Raw genomic sequence first — 22,143 nt, 5'->3', positions numbered from 1 at the left:
ATACCCATCCCGCTGGACTACAAGCTCAGTGAGTTTCAGCCTCCCTGCCCACGTATCCCATCTTTGCCAGGGCTCTCAACATGCCACCAGCGCGCGTTTTCTCGGATTTTGCAGGCATGCCACGCGGCCGTGCCTATTGTTTGAGACGCGCGCTTTGAGCGCCGTAATACCCATCCCGCTGGACTACAAGCTCAGTGAGTTTCAGCCTCCCTGCCCACGTATCCCATCTTTGCCAGGGCTCTCAACATGCCACCAGCGCGCGTTTTCTCGGATTTTGCAGGCATGCCACGCGGCCGTGCCTATTGTTTGAGACGCGCGCTTTGCGCGCCGTAATACCCATCCCGCTGGACTACAAGCTCAGTGAGTTTTAGCCTCCCTTCCCACGTATCCCATCTTTGCCAGGGCTCTCAACATGCCACCAGCGCGCGTTTTCTCGGATTTTGCAGGCATGCCACGCGGCCGTGCCTATTGTTTGAGACGCGCGCTTTGTGCGCCGTAATACCCATCCCGCTGGACTACAAGCTCAGTGAGTGTCATCCTCCCTGCTCACGTATCCCATCTTCTCAAGTAGATTAAGGCCTGGTTCTAAAACGCTTTTGAGACCTTCTGACACCCGAAACCTCTTAACCCGTAGCGTGGCAACTGGGGTTAAAAGTGGTGTCATATGACTTCTTTCTCTTACGTGTCGCGTGTAGCACTCCACGTTTGTCGTGTTAGGTGTTTGGACGTCGGATTCTCAAGATTTTTTATGTTAAATACGGGCCATTCCGTCAAGACAAGTTAAAGATTTTTAGTATTTTATACAGCTGCTAGTTTTTGGCCTTTCTGTGTACGAGACCGGAAACCTAAATTGTTCTTACAAAGATCAATAATGTAGCATTGAATGGCCGTTTCGATCTTTCACACGCAAAGTAAGTGGCATGGCGAACTGCATATATGTGCGGGACGCATTCACGTAAACGTTTTAAAGCCTCTTTAAGTCTTGAGCGATACGCATACCCTACGCAGCCACGTTCTGGATGTTCAATTTCTGTTTGCACTGCCGATTTGGTTTTTGCGTTTGTTGTTCACCTCAGAGCTCAACAATCAATTCATTGAACGTAAGTGTATTGCTGTTCACTATAATTAATAGTTTCATTCACTAATAGAATGTGCACGACATTTTCACCCAGGACGTTTTTCCTCTCTTATTAGCTGCGGGACCTGTAAGCTATGTGTATGCAGTATTTGTGGCCACTTTGACAATAACGACCAATAACTGTGCTCAGCAAGAATATAAACAACTATTAATTTCTCTTGAATGGTCAAAGTTGAAATTATTGGCTTTGATTGTAAATTAACCTACTTTAGGCTCATCTCAGTGTGCCACTGCTGTGTTGAACTAATTTAAATTTGGTTGGACATTTTGACTGATATTATTTAGATAGCAAGAAGATGATCCTTTGGCAGTGGATTTTTTCTATGGATAAGAGCTCCTTCATGCACATAACCCTTGAAGTGTTACAAAAAGAGTGGCTTATGGGTCTAACACAACACAAGAGTGCCATTGGACAAAGGTCCAACAGCTGCTAGTCAGTTTTTATCTTAATTCTTAATTCATGATGTACATTTTTGTTTTAAATGTGAACCCTTTGAGTAGTTGTAGGAAAGTGATCATTGTACATTGTACATGTAGGCATTCCTCATATTATTGTGAAAGGCCTTGTGTAGATGTTATTGTTTTCACTGGCTACCAAAAGATGACTACATCTTTGCAGTGAGTTTCCGAAAAATGAATGCACTTTGAAAACCCAGTAGCGTGAATACAATAACAAACTGAAACTGCCTGTCAGGTGCACTTTGCAACATTTCGACTGTCTGGTCTCTGCTGTCATAATTACTATTTTATAGCTTATGAATGGAGCATTGAATTTGGCCATACTATACATAATTATCACCTGGGAACTGCTTTCACTTTTTGCAAAGGGATACATTTCTTTCAAGCTGATTGAGAAGGTACGCAATCGAACATCTTAATTTGGGATCTTCTTCTAAGCATTTCCTTTTTCCTTCAAGAAAGCAATTTTCACAAGGAATGTTGGCACTGATATCAGACATGACTACACCAAATGAAAATAAATCGGAAGCAAATGATGGTGGCTGGCCAAGAATAATTTCAGGAGCAATGTGTCTGTACTTTTTACGGTAGCCATCCTGTTCATGTGCACTTAGACTCTTCCTTTTGGAAGTAGCTTCAGATACTTTAATGGACTTGCCAAAATCAATGAGCATGGGATGAAATCCTGTGTGCAGAATTGTCAGGAGAATATTATCACTTTTGATATCTCGATGGAGAAGTTGTTTCATGTGAAGGTGCTGTAGAGCTTGGCACAGTTCAAACATAATCTTTCCAGCACAATATTTTGTGAAGGGTATGGTGGGATGGTATAATGCACTGTACAAAGTACAAGTCTGGTTGTTAATACCATAGAAATAGGAAACCAGAAAGTAAGGTTTTTGTGTTACATTGACTCCAAAGATGTGAGGAAGAGATGGATGGGAACATCTTGCCATTACATCTGCTTCACGTTGAATATCCTTAGTAGAAGATAGGTTATTGTACTCCTTCACAGCTACTGGAATTCCCTTGTAATACTTTTTTTGACAACTACCAAATACACCATGACCAAGGTGAACTGTGATGTCTTTATTGCCATTGTCTTGTGGAGCCCTTAACTGGTATGGAGAAATTTCTGGTATATGTCTGCCAGATATAATACCTTGTGGGGAAAAAAGCTGCAAATATGAATTGCAGTTAATTTAAGTTTTTAAGTGACATTTTAAAAAAAGAAATGTAAATTTTTACCCTACCTACACCACTTTAGACATTTGGGTGCCTTTTGAATTTTTCAAATCTCAAAAATTAGGTACTATTCAAATTCTGCAGCCATTTTGTTATTTTGAAAGATACATTTATTCTTCTGGTGAAATGGTGATTCATGACATCCTTTGATCCTTTGGCAAAGTTTGGTTATCGTGTTTTTTATCTGGGCAGACAGTTCATCTGCAAATTACTAGCTATAATAAGAACTTGCTTGACACATGAGAAATAAAATGGTATAGGGAAGCATTTCTATTGTTTTAGATGGGCATAGGGGTTACAGATGTGGTGTGAATACAATTGTTTATTTTTTTCACTTCTTCCCCTCTGTACCCCTGTTCATTGTTGAAATAAAACACTTCAGGGATGCTATGACTACATTTTTTCAGTTTGCCAACATTGAGCTGGAGAGAAATGTGCATTATGTGGTTGTTGTTATCAGATAATTTGATCAAAATGGTGATTGTATTTTCGCTTAATCCGACAGACTATAGCTTATACTCAACACTGACTTTTCTCCTTGAAGCACCATACTCATTTCAAAATGCACACCCCCCTCCCCTCCTAGAACCCAACATACAACATCAGTCTGACTTTTTGAGTGTATGTACGTTTTCAGAAGCACTACTCACCCTAGGGTTGGTTCCAAATCTAGAAACCGGTGATAGGGTACCAGCTTTTTCTTGAAGTTTTTTATGGGCCTTGTTTATTTGTTGCCACTTCAAGTAATATTTCCTTGCAAGGTATAGGAATCGATCTTTCTGCATGGTTTCCTTACGTATGCGTTCGGAAACTGCCTTCCTTGCTTCATCCTCTTTAACTTTTTTTCTCTGAAGCCGCTTACGCTTCTTTCTGTCGTTTCTCATTCGTCGCCGCTCAGCAATGATATTTTGACGCCATCGAAAGGGAATTAATTTGCTAGTATTCGCAACATCCTCCATATTCGTTGTTGATTTGTTTGCACAGAAAATGCACTTAAAAATTGGCGGGAAGGCGGGAAAGCATTGATTTGAGCTTGTCATATCATGTCACGAGTTAAATCTCGCTTTATCGTCAGCGGTAGCCGCTAATTACGCATCCTCTAAGGAAACTCTTCAGGGGTTACCATAGTGACAGAAAGGTAAGCAAACTAATTTTCGCTTTGCAATAATGTTTCCGAAGTTAGAGTTCAGAGATGACAGAAAACAAAACAAACAATAAAAAAAAAAGAGAAAAGAAACGGAAAGGAAACAGAATCAATTGAGGAGGACAACTTTCATCGAGAGGTAAGTGCTCGCGTCTTATTTATATTTTGTTTGATTGGGATAGAAACCCTCTTGTGGCTTGGACTTGTTTTCAATTTCTTTTTCTGCTTATCTCTTATTGTTAAACTCCCCTCTCCACTCCTTATTAATGATTATGCTGTACCTAAACCAGCCATACATAATTGTACACGTAATTTTTACTGAAAAAGTAATCCTAGGGTATTTTTATTACTCATTGTTGACAGCATGCTGATAACTATTCCGTCAGATAATTTTTCTGACTGCGGGATTTTGTGTTGGGTTTGATGACACTCACATGTGCTTATGTAAGGTAAGGGAGACATAAATACGGTTATAAGTGTATAGTGATCTTCCAGTGCTTTAACAATTGTCTACACAATCGTAGGGTCTTGTACAGGTTGCATCCTTTCTCATCTTTCTCAATATCATCCAGAGTTGGCTCTAAACAATCATTTCCGGTTGTGAATAATTTTTCCCATTCTTTAAATTTTTTTGTTACTTCTGAGTGCTTTGCAAGGACTTGCGACTGCACATAAGCTAGTTGAGATTCATATTTTTCCTGCAGAGTCTTACTGTTTAAGTTTTTTCGAAGATTGTTTCTAGCACTGTCAAGTTTCTTTACATCCTCTGTCTCACCAATAACTTTAGCCACATTTTTGGCTATAGTCGAGTATAAGGAGGATGTAGATAAATTGGGTTCATTGAAAGTGTGTCTGGTCTCATGGGTTTCACCAGTAATTGGTAACTCTTCAGGTTGCACTGTAATCACCCCTGTCTCTTCTTGATCTTTCTCTAGTTCCAACCCATTTCTCTGGTCACCCTGGCCCAAAAGGTCCTCTCCCACTTGAACAAGAGCAATCACTCTTTCTTCTCTTTTGTCAGTTTCATCTTCATCATCTTCACTGTCATGATCCATTAGCCTGCTCTCTTCTGCATAATCTTCACTTCCAACTCCATTCAATTCTTCATTTCTGTCACTCTCTGTTTCACTTTCGTCTTCATCTTCATCATCCTGCAGGAAGCCAGTGTGAATGATGTGGTCAAGCTCACCCCTTTCATCAAATACTCTGATAGCATGGTGAGGTATTTGAATATGAGCTGATGATACACACTTCTTCCAGTTTTCTTGAAGGTATTTACTCTCTGACTTCAGTGTGTGGGAGCGAAAGTGGTGTAAAGGTGGAAGGGTGTGCACTTCTCTTCGAGTTTCACAGGGGGAAGTGACATCAAAGAATTCAACACCTTTAGCAACATGCCTCCACCAAACTCCTTCTCCACACAATAGGAAGTCAGAAATGCGCTCCAGGTGTGCTTGATAGGCGCTCTGGTATTTAAGGATGATTCTGTGGGGGATGATACTATTTTCTGGTTTTGGCAAGCACTTGGATAGTTTCCCCAGTCGTGACTCCTGCTCTTGAATGGCACTTCGTCGGTTGATTTCACCTTGTTTCATTTCTGCTTGCATCCTGATCAGGCCAGGGGTGATGATCTCTCCAGGTCGTCTGCTTGATGTTGCCAGGGATATACTGGCAAAAGTGTTGAAATGGCGCTCTTGTTGTTCAGTGTTGGTTGACCTGGAGCAGATGATGCGATGTTGGATGGGTGCATGGCACACCAGTGAGTGCAGGTAACGGCCATAGAATTTTTTCTCCCTAAGTATTATAGGCTTTCCAATAACCTCCTCACATGCAATAGCATGAAGAAAGGTTTGATTGTGAAGCCTTAATACATTTTTTTGGCATCTCTCTTGTACCTTAGCATACAGAATTTGCATGATTTCTGTCATGGTGTCCAACAAGAGCTGTACCTTCTCATCGACAAAACCTATGAAGGGGAAAATAATAAAATATAGCTATAAAAACACTTGATTAAAAATAATTTTGATAGAACTAAAGAACAACTTTCTGTAAGTGGGGAGACAACATGTATTAACAGTTGTTAACTGTTCAACTTGATGATAAAAATAACTTAGCAGAACAGCAGTAATTAAGCACACAGCACAACAGCTGGTTACTTTTGAAAAGTAACTATCTATAAGATGTCAATGTAATGTGAAAAATGCGAAATTTTTAGAGACTTATAATAACATTTTCCTGATTCTTCTGCCAATTTTAGTGCAAACTGGTCTGACCTACCAGGGGTGTGTGTTGGGAGGTGGGATAATAACAAAAGTATTATTGTCAGGACAAATTGAATATTTTAAGTATAAAGTTAATTAGGACCTCAGTCTATATAACTTCAAAAGTAGAACAATGTTCACCTCTCAACTGTTTTGCAAGCACGATACAGATCTCACGATAATCTGAACCACGCAGTTGGTCTTTTGTTCCAGAAACTAAGCTCAGTGTCTCCTCACACAACTTTTTCACATCATCTGAAAGGTGGGCAGAAATTTCAGTGATGATGTTTGAGATGTTTTCCTTCACATCATGTAATGGTTCAGTGGGAAGGACCTCATACATCCCTGTATAGTGAAAGGAAATAAATAAAACCAAAGAAAATTAATTTAACTGGATTTTATAAATACATATAAATTTGGTTATATGCTTGGGTGAAATATGAGTGTTTTTAAACTGCTATTGTGAGGTGTTGCTTTTACATGTACAGTATGTCCTGGTCCATGTTAGGAGAATCAGACCAATTAATTTTGCTTTTACAATCAATATTGTTTGATACTTGTCAGTAAGCTCAATTTAATAATAAAAGTTGTTATTGTCCCTATGAGTAGAAAATGATACAACATGCACATGATGCTTTGCAAAAAATTAGATTTCTCCTTAATGATCAAATGCACATAAAAGTACAAATTGTTATTTTGTATTAACCAGCCATAGAGCCACTAGTCCATGAATTTAACATACAGTAAGGAGAGTAATTCTCCTTTATGGTAAAAGATAACTTTATAATAACTTTGTGTTATGCTAGTACTGTAAATATTTGAGTTAATTACATACCTAAATGAAGATCCTTTATGCTTCTTCCTTGATCCATGGTAAACATTGCTGGTACTCTCTGTATACCACCAAGATGCTCTTTTAGGATGATCTGCAGATCCTTCTTGTAGCCTTCATCACACAATCCACGTGCTCTACATTCCCTCCGCAGTTCAGCAACTGACATATCTTTGAATGGTCTGATTCCACCATTTCTTTTTGCTTTCCCTGCGGGCCCTGCCAGCACTATGTTTTGCCGATCTGCTAGAGACAATTGGGGGCGTCTAAAACTGTATGTAAGGTCACGATACCTTCGTGAATCTCCACTACATCCACTACAACCAGCATTTCCTCCCCTCTGCTCTCCACTCTCAAACTGCTGCTCTGGGCCATCTCCATGGAAGAACCGCATTACATCATTCACTTTAACTCCATCACTGGTTTCTACTTGGTAAGGAAGGTAATCAAGGCATTCTTGTCTGGTCTCAACATATGCAAGCTGCTCAACCTCTTTTGATCCACATCTCCCAAGAATATAGAGATGAGGCCTTTCAACAATTGCTGCTACATCAACATCTCCATACCCTCTGGCCTTCATCTCTTCAGGGGTGTAGAAGAAGGCAGGATCATAAAGGCACTGAATAAGGTACAATATGTGACCATGGTTCAGAATGGTTGAATTGTCTCCCCAGATCATGAGATGCCTGGTTCTCTGGAACTTGATGAGCAGTTCTTTTCTTTGGCTTGCTGTTAAATCCTCCCGGACATGCTTGTCACATTCACCAATCTCCATCAGACATTCTATAACTTTCTCATCTGACATGTCTTCATAGTGAGCATCAGAATAGGCACGCACAATGCCAAGTTGTTCGCATCTCTGAAGCTCTCTCTTTCTGATTTCAGAGAGAGGGATCTTTCTGGCAGAAACTGTAAATTCCACTTGTTGAAGGGTGCCATCACTCTTCAGAACAAGCTTTTTATACATCCTAGGAACAACCAGCTCACCAATGGTATATTCTCCTGCATCCAGTTTGTCCTAGTGAGAAATACAGTGAAATGACTCTATGTGCCTGTCCTGTATTTAAATTTTTTTTAAAAAGCATTTTAATTACAATTTGCTTCCTTCATAATAACTTAATAGGCGCATAACAATCTGGTGGTAGTTTACATCTTTTTTTGTTTGATGTAGAGGGTGGGAGAGTACATTTATGGCCACATACACTGCATGTAAACTTGTGGAAAGCATTGTACTTGTTTTAATTGTCTGCACGTGAACTACTGACAGAAGTACATAATATTTTTGTACTTAATAGCTGCATTAGTACCAACAAAAATTTATTAATTATTACAATACTAAGAGGTCACCATCATTGATAGTCACAAAAAAAAGACTCTCTGGCTGCATTGAATAATTTTCTCAAGGATTTTAAAGTTAAACTTCAGTCAGACAAGATTTACCTTCAGTGTGTGTTTAATTTCTTTGTTTGTTCTGGGCACAGGAACAGTGATGTCTCCTCCAACCATCCTGTTCAGTCTCCGCCTTGGAAGGGACTGATCACCTCTTCGCAGCTGCTGGAAACGCTTTAGGTCTACTCCTTGGTTTTCAAGGTACTCTTTTACCACCATATTTCCTAGCCTTAGATCTGCCAGACCATATCTTCTTGCAAGATGCGAATAATTGATCTAGGAAAAAATTTATGGTATGCTAATAAGCAATCTTAAGGCTGTTTTATTTTAAAGAATCAGTGCATTGTTACTAGACTTCCATATTTTTTCCAGGGCCCCCTACAATTTCCATGTACTTGTATGTGTATCTACATTGTATTATTGTATTTATGGTAGATGTAAGGAACTTCACTGTTTGTGTTAAATGCAAGTAACCTCACCTTGTCTCCTTCTTTCATATTTGTTACTTCTTTCAGGAGGTTTTCTTTGTCGAAGTCGACCTGATGTGGCGGTGGAGAATGGCGTTTTTTCTTGCTAACTCCAAGATCTTCCTGTCTCTTCCGTTTTCCAACCCTTACAGCTGCTTCCTCCATTGTCTCAAAGTACAGAGTGGTCCTTTGTTTTTCCCGCTGACTGTAAGACTGCCTCGTGCTCAGCATTGTATCTGCGTCACGTTTGGACCATTCCTCTTGCACTTTCTGCTTCTCTTGACGTGCTCGCTGTCGACGTTCGCGTTTCTTTTGTATTTTGCTTTTCTTTTGCTGTAACTCGAGCTCGGATACTTTAGTTTGAGCTTCAGCAAAGCTAACGTTAAACGTTTTCTGAAAGTGCCCATTTATTTTTAAGTAAATGTGTTTTGCGGCCGTTTTTATTGCTTTTTGGGTGGGCTTTACTTTTTTGTTTGCTACGTTCCTATTTTCTACAAGGGCTTCTTGAACTAGCTTTTGCGGCGTGAACCTGACAGTGTTCGGAAAGAGGGACTGGATGGCGAAGTGATGTACTTGGCAGGCATGACAGTGCGACATAGTGTGTTCTGACTTCTGAGAATCGGGTAAACCGTTCCAGTTTGCAAGCGAAAAGTACTTGAGGTATTCAGTTCGGCTCCGAGAGTTCATTTTTCGAAATGAATCATAAATAATTCTTGCCTTTCTCAGATATGTGGACTTGTCAACGGCGAAAATTGACTGTGCTGATTCACCTAGCGTTTCTTGGTAGTTTCTCCATCGCTGAACGGGATCAGCCTCCTTCGTCGTCCTTCCCGGTTTATGGAAACTTTCTTTAACGGCAACTCTTGAAAATCCACAATTAAATATGAGAGACATCGTTTGCTTGCCAAATCTTCTTCCTTTCTTACTTGTAGCGAACAATTTATCTTGCTACGGGATGAGCGCGCGCTCTTTACTTTCGAAAATTGCGCCTAAACCAATAAAGTATTACCGAATTCAAAACCATTAGAGATAAAGTTACTAATTTATTTTAACAAAAACCGCGTTTTTTACCCGCAGGTTTAAGAGAAGAGAACGAAAAGCCCTTATTTTTTATTGACTTCTCTCCTTTACCACAGGTCGTTGTAGCCCTACTCGTAATTCACCATTTCAGACCATTTCAAATTAAAGGGAAAAAAACACGTAGGTTAAGCAAGGATTCTTGCTCCATTTCCTCCGAGTTTTTGTCTTCCGAAAGCCCAAGATAGCAAATCTTATGGGATTTGAAATAAGCTTTTCTTTCGACCTTAAAACTTAGTTCGCCATGTTTTGGCTTCGTACCCTGGCCTTGTAAACGCATTTCTCAAAAGTAATTGGTTGATTTAAACCATGGCAACTATGCCAGGGGAATCCTCGCGTGAAAATATGGCGGCTGGAACACTTGAAACGCTGTCTGCGAGTTTCTTAACTTCCCACCACTAGTTAAGATTATTTAGTTGTAGTATTATTCATTTTGGACTCCACCACTATCACTTTCTTTATTTCTAATCAGAACCTACAGTTACATTTCTTATGTTTCGTATAAATTTGTGTTAAGATCACGAAATCGGTACTTAAGTTGACTCAAGCAAACGCGAACAATTACCTGTTAAATATTATAGAAATATTGTGCTCATTCCGAGTGGTTTAATAGCGTTTATCACTACACTGATATGAATCGGAGGTTTTTCTGTGATTGTTGTGAGAGCAAGTGGTGGGAATTTGTTGTGGAAGGCACATAGCTTTTTGGCGCCGAAATTATTGGTTTTTGCAAGTATCAAATTTCATCACGTTTTTCGGACGATAAACTTCCATCCACTAGGTGAAGGCCTAACGTTTGGCAAAGTTTTATGGAAATTGGCCACGTTTTAAAGAAGTTATAGTTAAACTTTGTCAAAACCGTGAATATGGACATGGGAACCAGGCCTTAATCCACTTGAGTTTGCCAGGGCTCTCAACATGCCACCAGCGCGCGTTTTCTCGGATTTTGCAGGCATGCCACGCGGCCGTGCCTATTGTTTGAGACGCGCGCTTTGCGGGCCGTAATACCCATCTCGCTGGACTACAAGCTCAGTGAGTTTCAGCCTCCCTGCCCACGTATCCCATCTTTGCCAGGGCTCTCAACATGCCACCAGCGCGCGTTTTCTCGGATTTTGCAGGCATACCACGCGGCCGTGCCTATTGTTTGAGACGCGCGCTTTGTGCGCCGTAATACCCATCCCGCTGGACTACAAGCTCAGTGAGTTTCAGCCTCCCTGCTCACGTATCCCATCTTTGCCAGGGCTCTCAACATGCCACCAGCGCGCGTTTTCTCGGATTTTGCAGGCATGCCACGCGGCCGTGCCTATTGTTTGAGACGCGCGCTTTGCGCGCCGTAATACCCATCCCGCTGGACTACAAGCTCAGTGAGTTTCAGCCTCCCTGCCCACGTATCCCATCTTTGCCAGGGCTCTCAACATGCCACCAGCGCGCGTTTTCTCGGATTTTGCAGGCATGCCACGCGGCCGTGCCTATTGTTTGAGACGCGCGCTTTGCGCGCCGTAATACCCATCCCGCTGGACTACAAGCTCAGTGAGTTTCAGCCTCCCTGCCCACGTATCCCATCTTTGCCAGGGCTCTCAACATGCCACCAGCGCGCGTTTTCTCGGATTTTGCAGGCATGCCACGCGGCCGTGCCTATTGTTTCAGACGCGCGCTTTGTGCGCCGTAATACCCATCCCGCTGGACTACAAGCTCAGTGAGTTTCAGCCTCCCTGCTCACGTATCCCATCCTTGCCAGGGCTCTCAACATGCCACCAGCGCGCGTTTTCTCGGATTTTGCAGGCATGCCACGCGGCCGTGCCTATTGTTTGAGACGCGCGCTTTGCGCGCCGTAATACCCATCCCGCTGGACTACAAGCTCAGTGAGTTTCAGCATCGCTGCCCACGTATCCCATCTTTGCCAGGGCTCTCAACATGCCACCAGCGCGCATTTTCTCGGATTTTGCAGGCATGCCACGCGGCCGTGCCTATTGTTTGAGACGCGCGCTTTGCGCGCCGTAATACCCATCCCGCTGGACTACAAGCTCAGTGAGTTTCAGCCTCCCTGCCCACGTATCCCATCTTTGCCAGGGCTCTCAACATGCCACCAGCGCGCGTTTTCTCGGATTTTGCAGGCATGCCACGCGGCCGTGCCTATTGTTTCAGACGCGCGCTTTGCGCGCCGTAATACCCATCCCGCTGGACTACAAGCTCAGTGAGTTTCAGCCTCCCTGCCCACGTATCCCATCTTTGCCAGGGCTCTCAACATGCCACCAGCGCGCGTTTTCTCGGATTTTGCAGGCATGCCACGCGGCCGTGCCTATTGTTTGAGACGCGCGCTTTGCGCGCCGTAATACCCATCCCGCTGGACTACAAGCTCAGTGAGTTTCAGCCTCCCTGCTCACGTATCCCATCTTTGCCAGGGCTCTCAACATGCCACCAGCGCGCGTTTTCTCGGATTTTGGAGGCATGCCACGCGGCCGTGCCTATTGTTTGAGACGCGCGCTTTGTGCGCCGTAATACCCATCCCGCTGGACTACAAGCTCAGTGAGTTTCAGCCTCCCTGCTCACGTATCCCATCTTTGCCAGGGCTCTCAACATGCCACCAGCGCGCGTTTTCTCGGATTTTGCAGGCATGCCACGCGGCCGTGCCTATTGTTTGAGACGCGCGCTTTGCGCGCCGTAATACCCATCCCGCTGGACTACAAGCTCAGTGAGTTTCAGCATCCCTGCCCACGTATCCCATCTTTGCCAGGGCTCTTAACATGCCACCAGCGCGCGTTTTCTCGGATTTTGCAGGCATGCCACGCGGCCGTGCCTATTGTTTGAGACGCGCGCTTTGTGCGCCGTAATACCCATCCCGCTGGACTACAAGCTCAGTGAGTTTCAGCCTCCCTGCTCACGTATCCCATCTTTGCCAGGGCTCTCAACATGCCACCAGCGCGCGTTTTCTCGGATTTTGCAGGCATGCCACGCGGCCGTGCCTATTGTTTGAGACGCGCGTTTTGCGCGCCGTAATACCCATCCCGCTGGACTACAAGCTCAGTGAGTTTCAGCCTCCCTGCCCACGTATCCCATCTTTGCCAGGGCTCTCAACATGCCACCAGCGCGCGTTTTCTCGGATTTTGCAGGCATGCCACGTGGCCGTGCCTATTGTTTGAGACGCGCGCTTTGTGCGCCGTAATACCCATCCCGCTGGACTACAAGCTCAGTGAGTTTCAGCCTCCCTGCTCACGTATCCCATCTTTGCCAGGGCTCTCAACATGCCACCAGCGCGCGTTTTCTCGGATTTTGCTGGCATGCCACGCGGCCGTGCCTATTGTTTGAGACGCGCGCTTTGCACGCCGTAATACCCATCCCGCTGGACTACAAGCTCAGTGAGTTTCAGCCTCCCTGCCCACGTATCCCATCTTTGCCAGGGCTCTCAACATGCCACCAGCGCGCGTTTTCTCGGATTTTGCAGGCATGCCACGCGGCCGTGCCTATTGTTTGAGACGCGCGCTTTGCGCGCCGTAATACCCATCGCGCTGGACTACAAGCTCAGTGAGTTTCAGCCGCCCTGCCCACGTATCCCATCTTTGCCAGGGCTCTCAACATGCCACCAGCGCGCGTTTTCTCGGATTTTGCAGGCATGCCACGCGGCCGTGCCTATTGTTTGAGACGCGCGCTTTGCGCGCCGTAATACCCATCCCGCTGGACTACAAGCTCAGTGAGTTTCAGCCTCCCTGCTCACGTATCCCATCTTTGCCAGGGCTCTCAACATGCCACCAGCGCGCGTTTTCTCGGATTTTGCAGGCATGCCACGCGGCCGTGCCTATTGTTTGAGACGCGCGCTTTGCGCGCCGTAATACCCATCCCGCTGGACTACAAGCTCAGTGAGTTTCAGCCTCCCTGCCCACGTATCCCATCTTTGCCAGGGCTCTCAACATGCCACCAGCGCGCGTTTTCTCAGATTTTGCAGGCATGCCACGCGGCCGTGCCTATTGTTTGAGACGCGCGCTTTGCCCGCCGTAATACCCATCCCGCTGGACTACAAGCTCAGTGAGTTTCAGCCGCCCTGCCCACGTATCCCATCTTTGCCAGGGCTCTCAACATGCCACCAGCGCGCGTTTTCTCGGATTTTGCAGGCATGCCACGCGGCCGTGCCTATTGTTTGAGACGCGCGCTTTGCGCGCCGTAATACCCATCCCGCTGGACTACAAGCTCAGTGAGTTTCAGCCTCGCTGCCAACGTATCCCATCTTTGCCAGGGCTCTCAACATGCCACCAGCGCGCGTTTTCTCGGATTTTGCAGGCATGCCACGCGGCCGTGCCTATTGTTTGAGACGCGCGCTTTGTGCGCCGTAATACCCATCCCGCTGGACTACAAGCTCAGTGAGTTTCAGCCTCCCTGCTCACGTATCCCATCTTTGCCAGGGCTCTCAACATGCCACCAGCGCGCGTTTTCTCGGATTTTGCAGGCATGCCACGCGGCCGTGCCTATTGTTTGAGACGCGCGCTTTGCGCGCCGTAATACCCATCCCGCTGGACTACAAGCTCAGTGAGTTTCAGCTTCCCTGCCCACGTATCCCATCTTTGCCAGGGCTCTCAACATGCCACCAGCGCGCGTTTTCTCGGATTTTGCAGGCATGCCACGCGGCCGTGCCTATTGTTTGAGACGCGCGCTTTGCGCGCCGTAATACCCATCCCGCTGGACTACAAGCTCAGTGAGTTTCAGCCTCCCTGCCCACGTATCCCATCTTTGCTAGGGCTCTCAACATGCCACCAGTGCGCGTTTTCTCTGATTTTGCAGGCATGCCACGCGGCCGTGCCTATTGTTTGAGACGCGCGCTTTGTGCGCCGTAATACCCATCCCGCTGGACTACAAGCTCAGTGAGTTTCAGCCTCCCTGCTCACGTATCCCATCTTTGCCAGGGCTCTCAACATGCCACCAGCGCGCGTTTTCTCGGATTTTGCAGGCATGCCACGCGGCCGTGCCTATTGTTTGAGACGCGCGCTTTGCGCACCGTAATACCCATCCCGCTGGACTACAAGCTCAGTGAGTTTCAGCCTCCCTGCCCACGTATCCCATCTTTGCCAGGGCTCTCAACATGCCACCAGCGCGCGTTTTCTCGGATTTTGCAGGCATGCCACGCGGCCGTGCCTATTGTTTGAGACGCGCGCTTTGCGCACCGTAATACCCATCCCGCTGGACTACAAGCTCAGTGAGTTTCAGCCTCCCTGCCCACGTATCCCATCTTTGCCAGGGCTCTCAACATGCCACCAGCGCGCGTTTTCTCGGATTTTGCAGGCATGCCACGCGGCCGTGCCTATTGTTTGAGACGCGCGCTTTGTGCGCCGTAATACCCATATCGCTGGACTACAAGCTCAGTGAGTTTCAGCCTCCCTGCTCACGTATCCCATCTTTGCCAGGGCTCTCAACATGCCACCAGCGCGCGTTTTCTCGGATTTTGCAGGCATGCCACGCGGCCGTGCCTATTGTTTGAGACGCGCGCTTTGCGCGCCGTAATACCCATTCCGCTGGACTACAAGCTCAGTGAGTTTCAGCCTCCCTGCCTACGTATCCCATCTTTGCCAGGGCTCTCAACATGCCACCAGCGCGCGATTTCTCGGATTTTGCAGGCATGCGACGCGGCCGTGCCTATTGTTTGAGACGCGCGCTTTGTGCGCCGTAATACCCATCCCGCTGGACTACAAGCTCAGTGAGTTTCAGCCTCCCTGCCCACGTATCCCATCTTTGCCAGGGCTCTCAACATGCCACCAGCGCGCGTTGTGTCGGATTTTGCAGGCATGCCACGCGGCCGTGCCTATTGTTTGAGACGCGCGCTTTGTGCGCCGTAATACCCATCCCGCTGGACTACAAGCTCAGTGAGTTTCAGCCTCCCTGCTCACGTATCCCATCTTTGCCAGGGCTCTCAACATGCCACCAGCGCGCGTTTTCTCGGATTTTGCAGGCATGCCACGCGGCCGTGCCTATTGTTTGAGACGCGCGCTTTGCGCGCCGTAATACCAATCCCGCTGGACTACAAGCTCAGTGAGTTTCAGCCTCCCTGCCCACGTATCCCATCTTTGCCAGGGCTCTCAACATGCCACCATCGCGCGTTTTCTCGGATTTTGCAGGCATGCCACGCGGCCGTGCCTATTGTTTGAGACGCGCGCTTTGTGCGCCGTAATACCCATTCCGCTGGACTACAAGCTCAGTGAGTTTCAGCCTCCCTGCTCACGTATCCCATCTTTTCCAGGGCTCTCAACATGCCACCAGCGCGCGTTTTCTCGGATTTTGCAGGCTAGCCACGCGGCCGTGCCTATTGTTTGAGACGCGCGCTTTGCGCGCAGTAATACCCATCCCGCTGGACTACAAGCTCAGTGAGTTTCAGCCTCCCTGCCCACGTATCCCATCTTTGCCAGGGCTCTCAACATGCCACCAGCGCGCGTTTTCTCGGATTTTGCAGGCATGCCACGCGGCCGTGCCTATTGTTTGAGACGCGCGCTTTGCGCGCCGTAATACCCATCCCGCTGGACTACAAGCTCAGTGAGTTTCAGCCTCCCTGCCCACGTATCCCATCTTTGCCAGGGCTCTCAACATGCCACCAGCGCGCGTTTTCTCGGATTTTGCAGGCATGCCACGCGGCCGTGCCTATTGTTTGAGACGCGCGCTTTGTGCGCCGTAATACCCATCCTGCTGGACTACAAGCTCAGTGAGTTTCAGCCTCCCTGCTCACGTATCCCATCTTTGCCAGGGCTCTCAACATGCCACCAGCGCGCGTTTTCTCGGATTTTGCAGGCATGCCACGCGGCCGTGCCTATTGTTTGAGACGCGCGCTTTGCGCGCCGTAATACCCATCTCGCTGGACTACAAGCTCAGTGAGTTTCAGCCTCCCTGCCCACGTATCCCATCTTTGCCAGGGCTCTCAACATGCCACCAGCGCGCGTTTTCTCGGATTTTGCAGGCATGCCACGCGGCCGTGCCTATTGTTTGAGACGCGCGCTTTGTGCGCCGTAATACCCATCCCGCTGGACTACAAGCTCAGTGAGTTTCAGCCTCCCTGCTCACGTATCCCATCTTTGCCAGGGCTCTCAACATGCCACCAGCGCGCGTTTTCTCGGATTTTGCAGGCATGCCACGCGGCCGTGCCTATTGTTTGAGACGCGCGCTTTGCGAGCCGTAATACCCATCCCGCTGGACTACAAGCTCAGTGAGTTTCAGCCTCCCTGCCCACGTATCCCATCTTTGCCAGGGCTCTCAACATGCCACCAGCGCGCGTTTTCTCGGATTTTGCAGGCATGCCACGCGGCCGTGCCTATTGTTTGAGACGCGCGCTTTGCGCGCCGTAATACCCATCCCGCTGGACTAAAAGCTCAGTGAGTTTCAGCCTCCCTGCCCACGTATCCCATCTTTGCGAGGGCTCTCAACATGCCACCAGTGCGCGTTTTCTCTGATTTTGCAGGCATGCCACGCGGCCGTGCCTATTGTTTGAGACGCGCCCTTTTTTGCGCCGTAATACCCATCCCGCTGGACTACAAGCTCAGTGAGTTTCAGCCTCCCTGCCCACGTATCCCATCTTTGCCAGGGCTCTCAACATGCCACCAGCGCGCGTTGTCTCGGATTTTGCAGGCATGCCACGCGGCCGTGCCTATTGTTTGAGACGCGCGCTTTGTGCGCCGTAATACCCATCCCGCTGGACTACAAGCTCAGTGAGTTTCAGCCTCCCTGCCCACGTATCCCATCTTTGCCAGGGCTCTCAACATGCCACCAGCGCGTGTTTTCTCGGATTTTGCAGACATGCCACGCGACCGTGCCTATTGTTTGAGACGCGCGCTTTGTGCGCCGTAATACCCATCCCGCTGGACTACAAGCTCAGTGAGTTTCAGCCTCCCTGCTCACGTATCCCATCTTTGCCAGGGCTCTCAACATGCCACCAGCGCGCGTTTTCTCGGATTTTGCAGGCATGCCACGCGGCCGTGCCTATTGTTTGAGACGCGCGCTTTGCGCACCGTAATACCCATCTCGCTGGACTACAAGCTCAGTGAGTTTCAGCCTCCCTGCCCACGTATCCCATCTTTGCCAGGGCTCTCAACATGCCACCAGCGCGCGTTTTCTCGGATTTTGCAGGCATGCCACGCGGCCGTGCCTATTGTTTGAGACGCGCGCTTTGTGCGCCGTAATACCCATCCCGCTGGACTACAAGCTCAGTGAGTTTCAGCCTCCCTAATCACGTATCTCATCTTTGCCAGGGCTCTCAACATGCCACCAGCGCGCGTTTTCTCGGATTTTGCAGGCATGCCACGCGGCCGTGCCTATTGTTTGAGACGCGCGCTTTGTGCGCCGTAATACCCATCCCGCTGGACTACAAGCTCAGCGAGTTTCAGCCTCCCTGCCCACGTATCCCATCTTTGCCAGGGCTCTAAACATGCCACCAGCGCGCGTTTTCTCGGATTTTGCAGGCATGCCACGCGGCCGTGCCTATTGTTTGAGACGCGCGCTTTGGGCGCCGTAATACCCATCCCGCTGGACTACAAGCTCAGTGAGTTTCAGCCTCCCTACTCACGTATCCCATCTTTGCCAGGGCTCTCAACATGCCACCAGCGCGCGTTTTCTCGGATTTTGCAGGCATGCCACGCGGCCGTGCCTATTGTTTGAGACGCGCGCTTTGCGCGCCGTAATACCCATCCCGCTGGACTACAAGCTCAGTGAGTTTCAGCCTCCCTGCCCACGTATCCCATCTTTGCCAGGGCTCTCAACATGCCACCAGCGCGCGTTTTCTCGGATTTTGCAGGCATGCCACGCGGCCGTGCCTATTGTTTGAGACGCGCGCTTTGTGCGCCGTAATACCCATCCGGCTGGACTACAAGCTCAGTGAGTTTCAGCCTCCCTGCTCACGTATCCCATCTTTGCCAGGGCTCTCAACATGCCACCAGCGCGCGTTTTCTCGGATTTTGCAGGCATGCCACGCGGCCGTGCCTATTGTTTGAGACGCGCGCTTTGCGCGCCGTAATACCCATCCCGCTGGACTACAAGCTCAGTGAGTTTCAGCCTCCCTGCCCACGTATCCCATCTTTGCCAGGGCTCTCAACATGCCACCAGCGCGCGTTTTCTCGGATTTTGCAGGCATGCCACGCGGCCGTGCCTATTGTTTGAGACGCGCGCTTTGTGCGCCGTAATACCCATCCCGCTGGACTACAAGCTCAGTGAGTTTCAGCCTCCCTGCTCACGTATCCCATCTTTGCCAGGGCTCTCAACATGCCACCAGCGCGCGTTTTCTCGGATTTTGCAGGCATGCCACGCGGCCGTGCCTATTGTTTGAGACGCGCGCTTTGCGCGCCGTAATACCCATTCCGCTGGACTACAAGCTCAGTGAGTTTCAGCCTCCCTGCCCACGTATCCCATCTTTGCCAGGGCTCTCAACATGCCACCAGCGCGCGTTTTCTCGGATTTTGCAGGCATGCCACGCGGCCGTGCCTATTGTTTGAGACGCGCGCTTTGTGCGCCGTAATACCCATCCCGCTGGACTACAAGCTCAGTGAGTTTCAGCCTCCCTGGCCACGTATCCCATCTTTGCCAGGGCTCTCAACATGCCACCAGCGCGCGTTGTCTCGGATTTTGCAGGCATGCCACGCGGCCGTGCCTATTGTTTGAGACGCGCGCTTTGTGCGCCGTAATACCCATTCCGCTGGACTACAAGCTCAGTGAGTTTCAGCCTCCCTGCTCACGTATCCCATCTTTGCCAGGGCTCTCAACATGCCACCAGCGCGCGTTTTCTCGGATTTTGCAGGCATGCCACGCGGCCGTGCCTATTGTTTGAGACGCGCGCTTTGCGCACCGTAATACCCATCCCGCTGGACTACAAGCTCAGTGAGTTTCAGCCTCTTTGCCCACGTATCCCATCTTTGCCAGGGCTCTCAACATGCCACCAGCGCGCGTTTTCTCGGATTTTGCAGGCATGCCACGCGGCCGTGCCTATTGTTTGAGACGCGCGCTTTGTGCGCCGTAATACCCATCCCGCTGGACTACAAGCTCAGTGAGTTTCAGCCTCCCTGCTCACGTATCCCATCTTTGCCAGGGCTCTCAACATGCCACCAGCGCGCGTTTTCTCGGATTTTGCAGGCATGCCACGCGGCCGTGCCTATTGTTTGAGACGCGCGCTTTGCGCGCCGTAATACCCATCTCGCTGGACTACAAGCTCAGTGAGTTTCAACCTCCCTGCCCACGTATCCCATCTTTGCCAGGGCTCTCAACATGCCACCAGCGCGCGTTTTCTCGGATTTTGCAGGCATGCCACGCGGCCGTGCCTATTGTTTGAGACGCGCGCTTTGAGCGCCGTAATACCCATCCCGCTGGACTACAAGCTCAGTGAGTTTCAGCCTCCCTGCTCACGTATCCCATCTTTGCCAGGGCTCTCAACATGCCACCAGCGCGCGTTGTCTCGGATTTTGCAGGCATGCCACGCGGCCGTGCCTATTGTTTGAGACGCGCGCTTTGCGCGCCGTAATACCCATCCCGCTGGACTACAAGCTCAGTGAGTTTCAGCCTCCCTGCCCACGTATCCCATCTTTGCCAGGGCTCTCAACATGCCACAAGCGCGCGTTTTCTCGGATTTTGCAGGCATGCCACGCGGCCGTGCCTATTGTTTGAGACGCGCGCTTTGTGCGCCGTAATACCCATCCCGCTGGACTACAAGCTCAGTGAGTTTCAGCCTCCCTGCTCACGTATCCCATCTTTGCCAGGGCTCTCAACATGCCACCAGCGCGCGTTTTCTCGGATTTTGCAGGCATGCCACGCGGCCGTGCCTATTGTTTGAGACGCGCGCTTTGTGCGCCGTAATACCCATCCCGCTGGACTACAAGCTCAGTGAGTTTCAGCCTCCCTGCCCACGTATCCCATCTTTGCCAGGGCTCTCAACATGCCACCAGCGCGCGTTTTCTCGGATTTTGCAGGCATGCCACGCGGCCGTGCCTATTGTTTGAGACGCGCGCTTTGTGCGCCGTAATACCCATCCCGCTGGACTACAAGCTCAGTGAGTTTCAGCCTCCCTGCTCACGTATCCCATCTTTGCCAGGGCTCTCAACATGCCACCAGCGCGCGTTTTCTCGGATTTTGCAGGCATGCCACGCGGCCGTGCCTATTGTTTGAGACGCGCGCTTTGCGCGCCGTAATACCCATCCCGCTGGACTACAAGCTCAGTGAGTTTCAGCCTCCCTGCCCACGTATCCCATCTTTGCCAGGGCTCTCAACATGCCACCAGCGCGCGTTTTCTCGGATTTTGCAGGCATGCCACGCGGCCGTGCCTATTGTTTGAGACGCGCGCTTTGCGCGCCGTAATACCCATCCCGCTGGACTACAAGCTCAGTGAGTTTCAGCCTCCCTGGCCACGTATCCCATCTTTGCCAGGGCTCTCAACATGCCACCAGCGCGCGTTTTCTCGGATTTTGCAGGCATGCCACGCGGCCGTGCCTATTGTTTGAGACGCGCGCTTTGTGCGCCGTAATACCCATCCCGCTGGACTACAAGCTCAGTGAGTTTCAGCCTCCCTGCTCACGTATCCCATCTTTGCCAGGGCTCTCAACATGCCACCAGCGCGCGTTTTCTCGGATTTTGCAGGCATGCCACGCGGCCGTGCCTATTGTTTGAGACGCGCGCTTGTCGCGCCGTAATACCCATCCCGCTGGACTACAAGCTCAGTGAGTTTCAGCCTCCTTGCCCACGTATCCCATCTTTGCCAGGGCTCTCAACATGCCACCAGCGCGCGTTTTCTCGGATTTTGCAGGCATGCCACGCGGCCGTGCCTATTGTTTGAGACGCGCGCATTGTGCGCCGTAATACCCATCCCGCTGGACTACAAGCTCAGTGAGTTTCAGCCTCCCTGCTCACGTATCCCATCTTTGCCAGGGCTCTCAACATGCCACCAGCGCGCGTTTTCTCGGATTTTGCAGGCATGCCACGCGGCCGTGCCTATTGTTTGAGACGCGCGCTTTGCGCGCCGTAATACCCATCCCGCTGGACTACAAGCTCAGTGAGTTTCAGCCTCCCTGCCCACGTATCCCATCTTTGCCAGGGCTCTCAACATGCCACCAGCGCGCGTTTTCTCGGATTTTGCAGGCATGCCACGCGGCCGTGCCTATTGTTTGAGACGCGCGCTTTGCAAGCCGTAATACCCA

At 49.1% G+C, this 22,143-nt stretch overlaps 2 protein-coding genes and 1 long non-coding RNA gene across 3 annotated transcripts; 1 reads left to right on the top strand and 2 right to left on the bottom strand.

Annotated features, from left to right (window-relative positions):
* The first annotated feature begins 563 nt into the window (after nt 1-563).
* Nucleotides 564-2,675, top strand: LOC148715642 (uncharacterized). The gene is made up of 2 exons (XR_015995918.1): nt 564-1,100; nt 1,424-2,675. It is a non-coding gene; the product is annotated as an uncharacterized LOC148715642 (long non-coding RNA).
* On the bottom strand, nt 1,106-3,865 carry LOC111345089 (putative serine/threonine-protein kinase DDB_G0281745). Its single transcript, XM_088746697.1, has 2 exons — nt 3,493-3,865; nt 1,106-2,775 (listed from the first exon to the last, which is right to left on the bottom strand). The coding sequence occupies exons 1-2, from the start codon at nt 3,799-3,801 to the stop codon at nt 1,951-1,953; spliced, it is 1,134 nt and encodes a 377-aa protein (XP_088602823.1). The 5' UTR covers nt 3,802-3,865; the 3' UTR covers nt 1,106-1,950.
* Nucleotides 3,866-4,456: 591 nt separating this feature from the next.
* Nucleotides 4,457-8,684, bottom strand: LOC148715641 (uncharacterized). Its single transcript, XM_088746698.1, has 4 exons — nt 8,517-8,684; nt 7,080-8,094; nt 6,386-6,589; nt 4,457-5,949 (listed from the first exon to the last, which is right to left on the bottom strand). Exons 1-4 carry the CDS (start codon nt 8,682-8,684, stop codon nt 4,457-4,459), a joined length of 2,880 nt encoding a protein of 959 aa, XP_088602824.1.
* Nucleotides 8,685-22,143: the final 13,459 nt, after the last annotated feature.

Source organism: Stylophora pistillata, unplaced genomic scaffold (genome assembly GCF_964205215.1).
Source record: "Stylophora pistillata unplaced genomic scaffold, jaStyPist1.2 SCAFFOLD_63, whole genome shotgun sequence".
In the NCBI taxonomy this organism is placed as follows: Eukaryota; Metazoa; Cnidaria; class Anthozoa; order Scleractinia; family Pocilloporidae; genus Stylophora; species Stylophora pistillata.
This window is presented reverse-complemented; position numbering and strand designations above follow the sequence as displayed.

What these genes read in the sequence shown, in the direction of transcription:
- LOC148715641 (XM_088746698.1), bottom strand. Translation starts at nt 8,684, where the DNA reads ATGGTGGTAAAAGAGTACCTTGAAAACCAAGGAGTAGACCTAAAGCGT. An exon ending in AAATTAAACACACACTGAAG is followed by an intron (nt 8,095 to 8,516) that starts GTAAATCTTGTC and finishes ATTTCTCACTAG; the next exon opens with GACAAACTGGATGCAGGAGA. An exon ending in GCTTGCAAAACAGTTGAGAG is followed by an intron (nt 5,950 to 6,385) that starts GTGAACATTGTT and finishes TCCCCTTCATAG; the next exon opens with GTTTTGTCGATGAGAAGGTA.
- LOC111345089 (XM_088746697.1), bottom strand. Translation starts at nt 3,801, where the DNA reads ATGGAGGATGTTGCGAATACTAGCAAATTAATTCCCTTTCGATGGCGT. An exon ending in GATTTGGAACCAACCCTAGG is followed by an intron (nt 2,776 to 3,492) that starts GTGAGTAGTGCT and finishes TCATATTTGCAG; the next exon opens with CTTTTTTCCCCACAAGGTAT.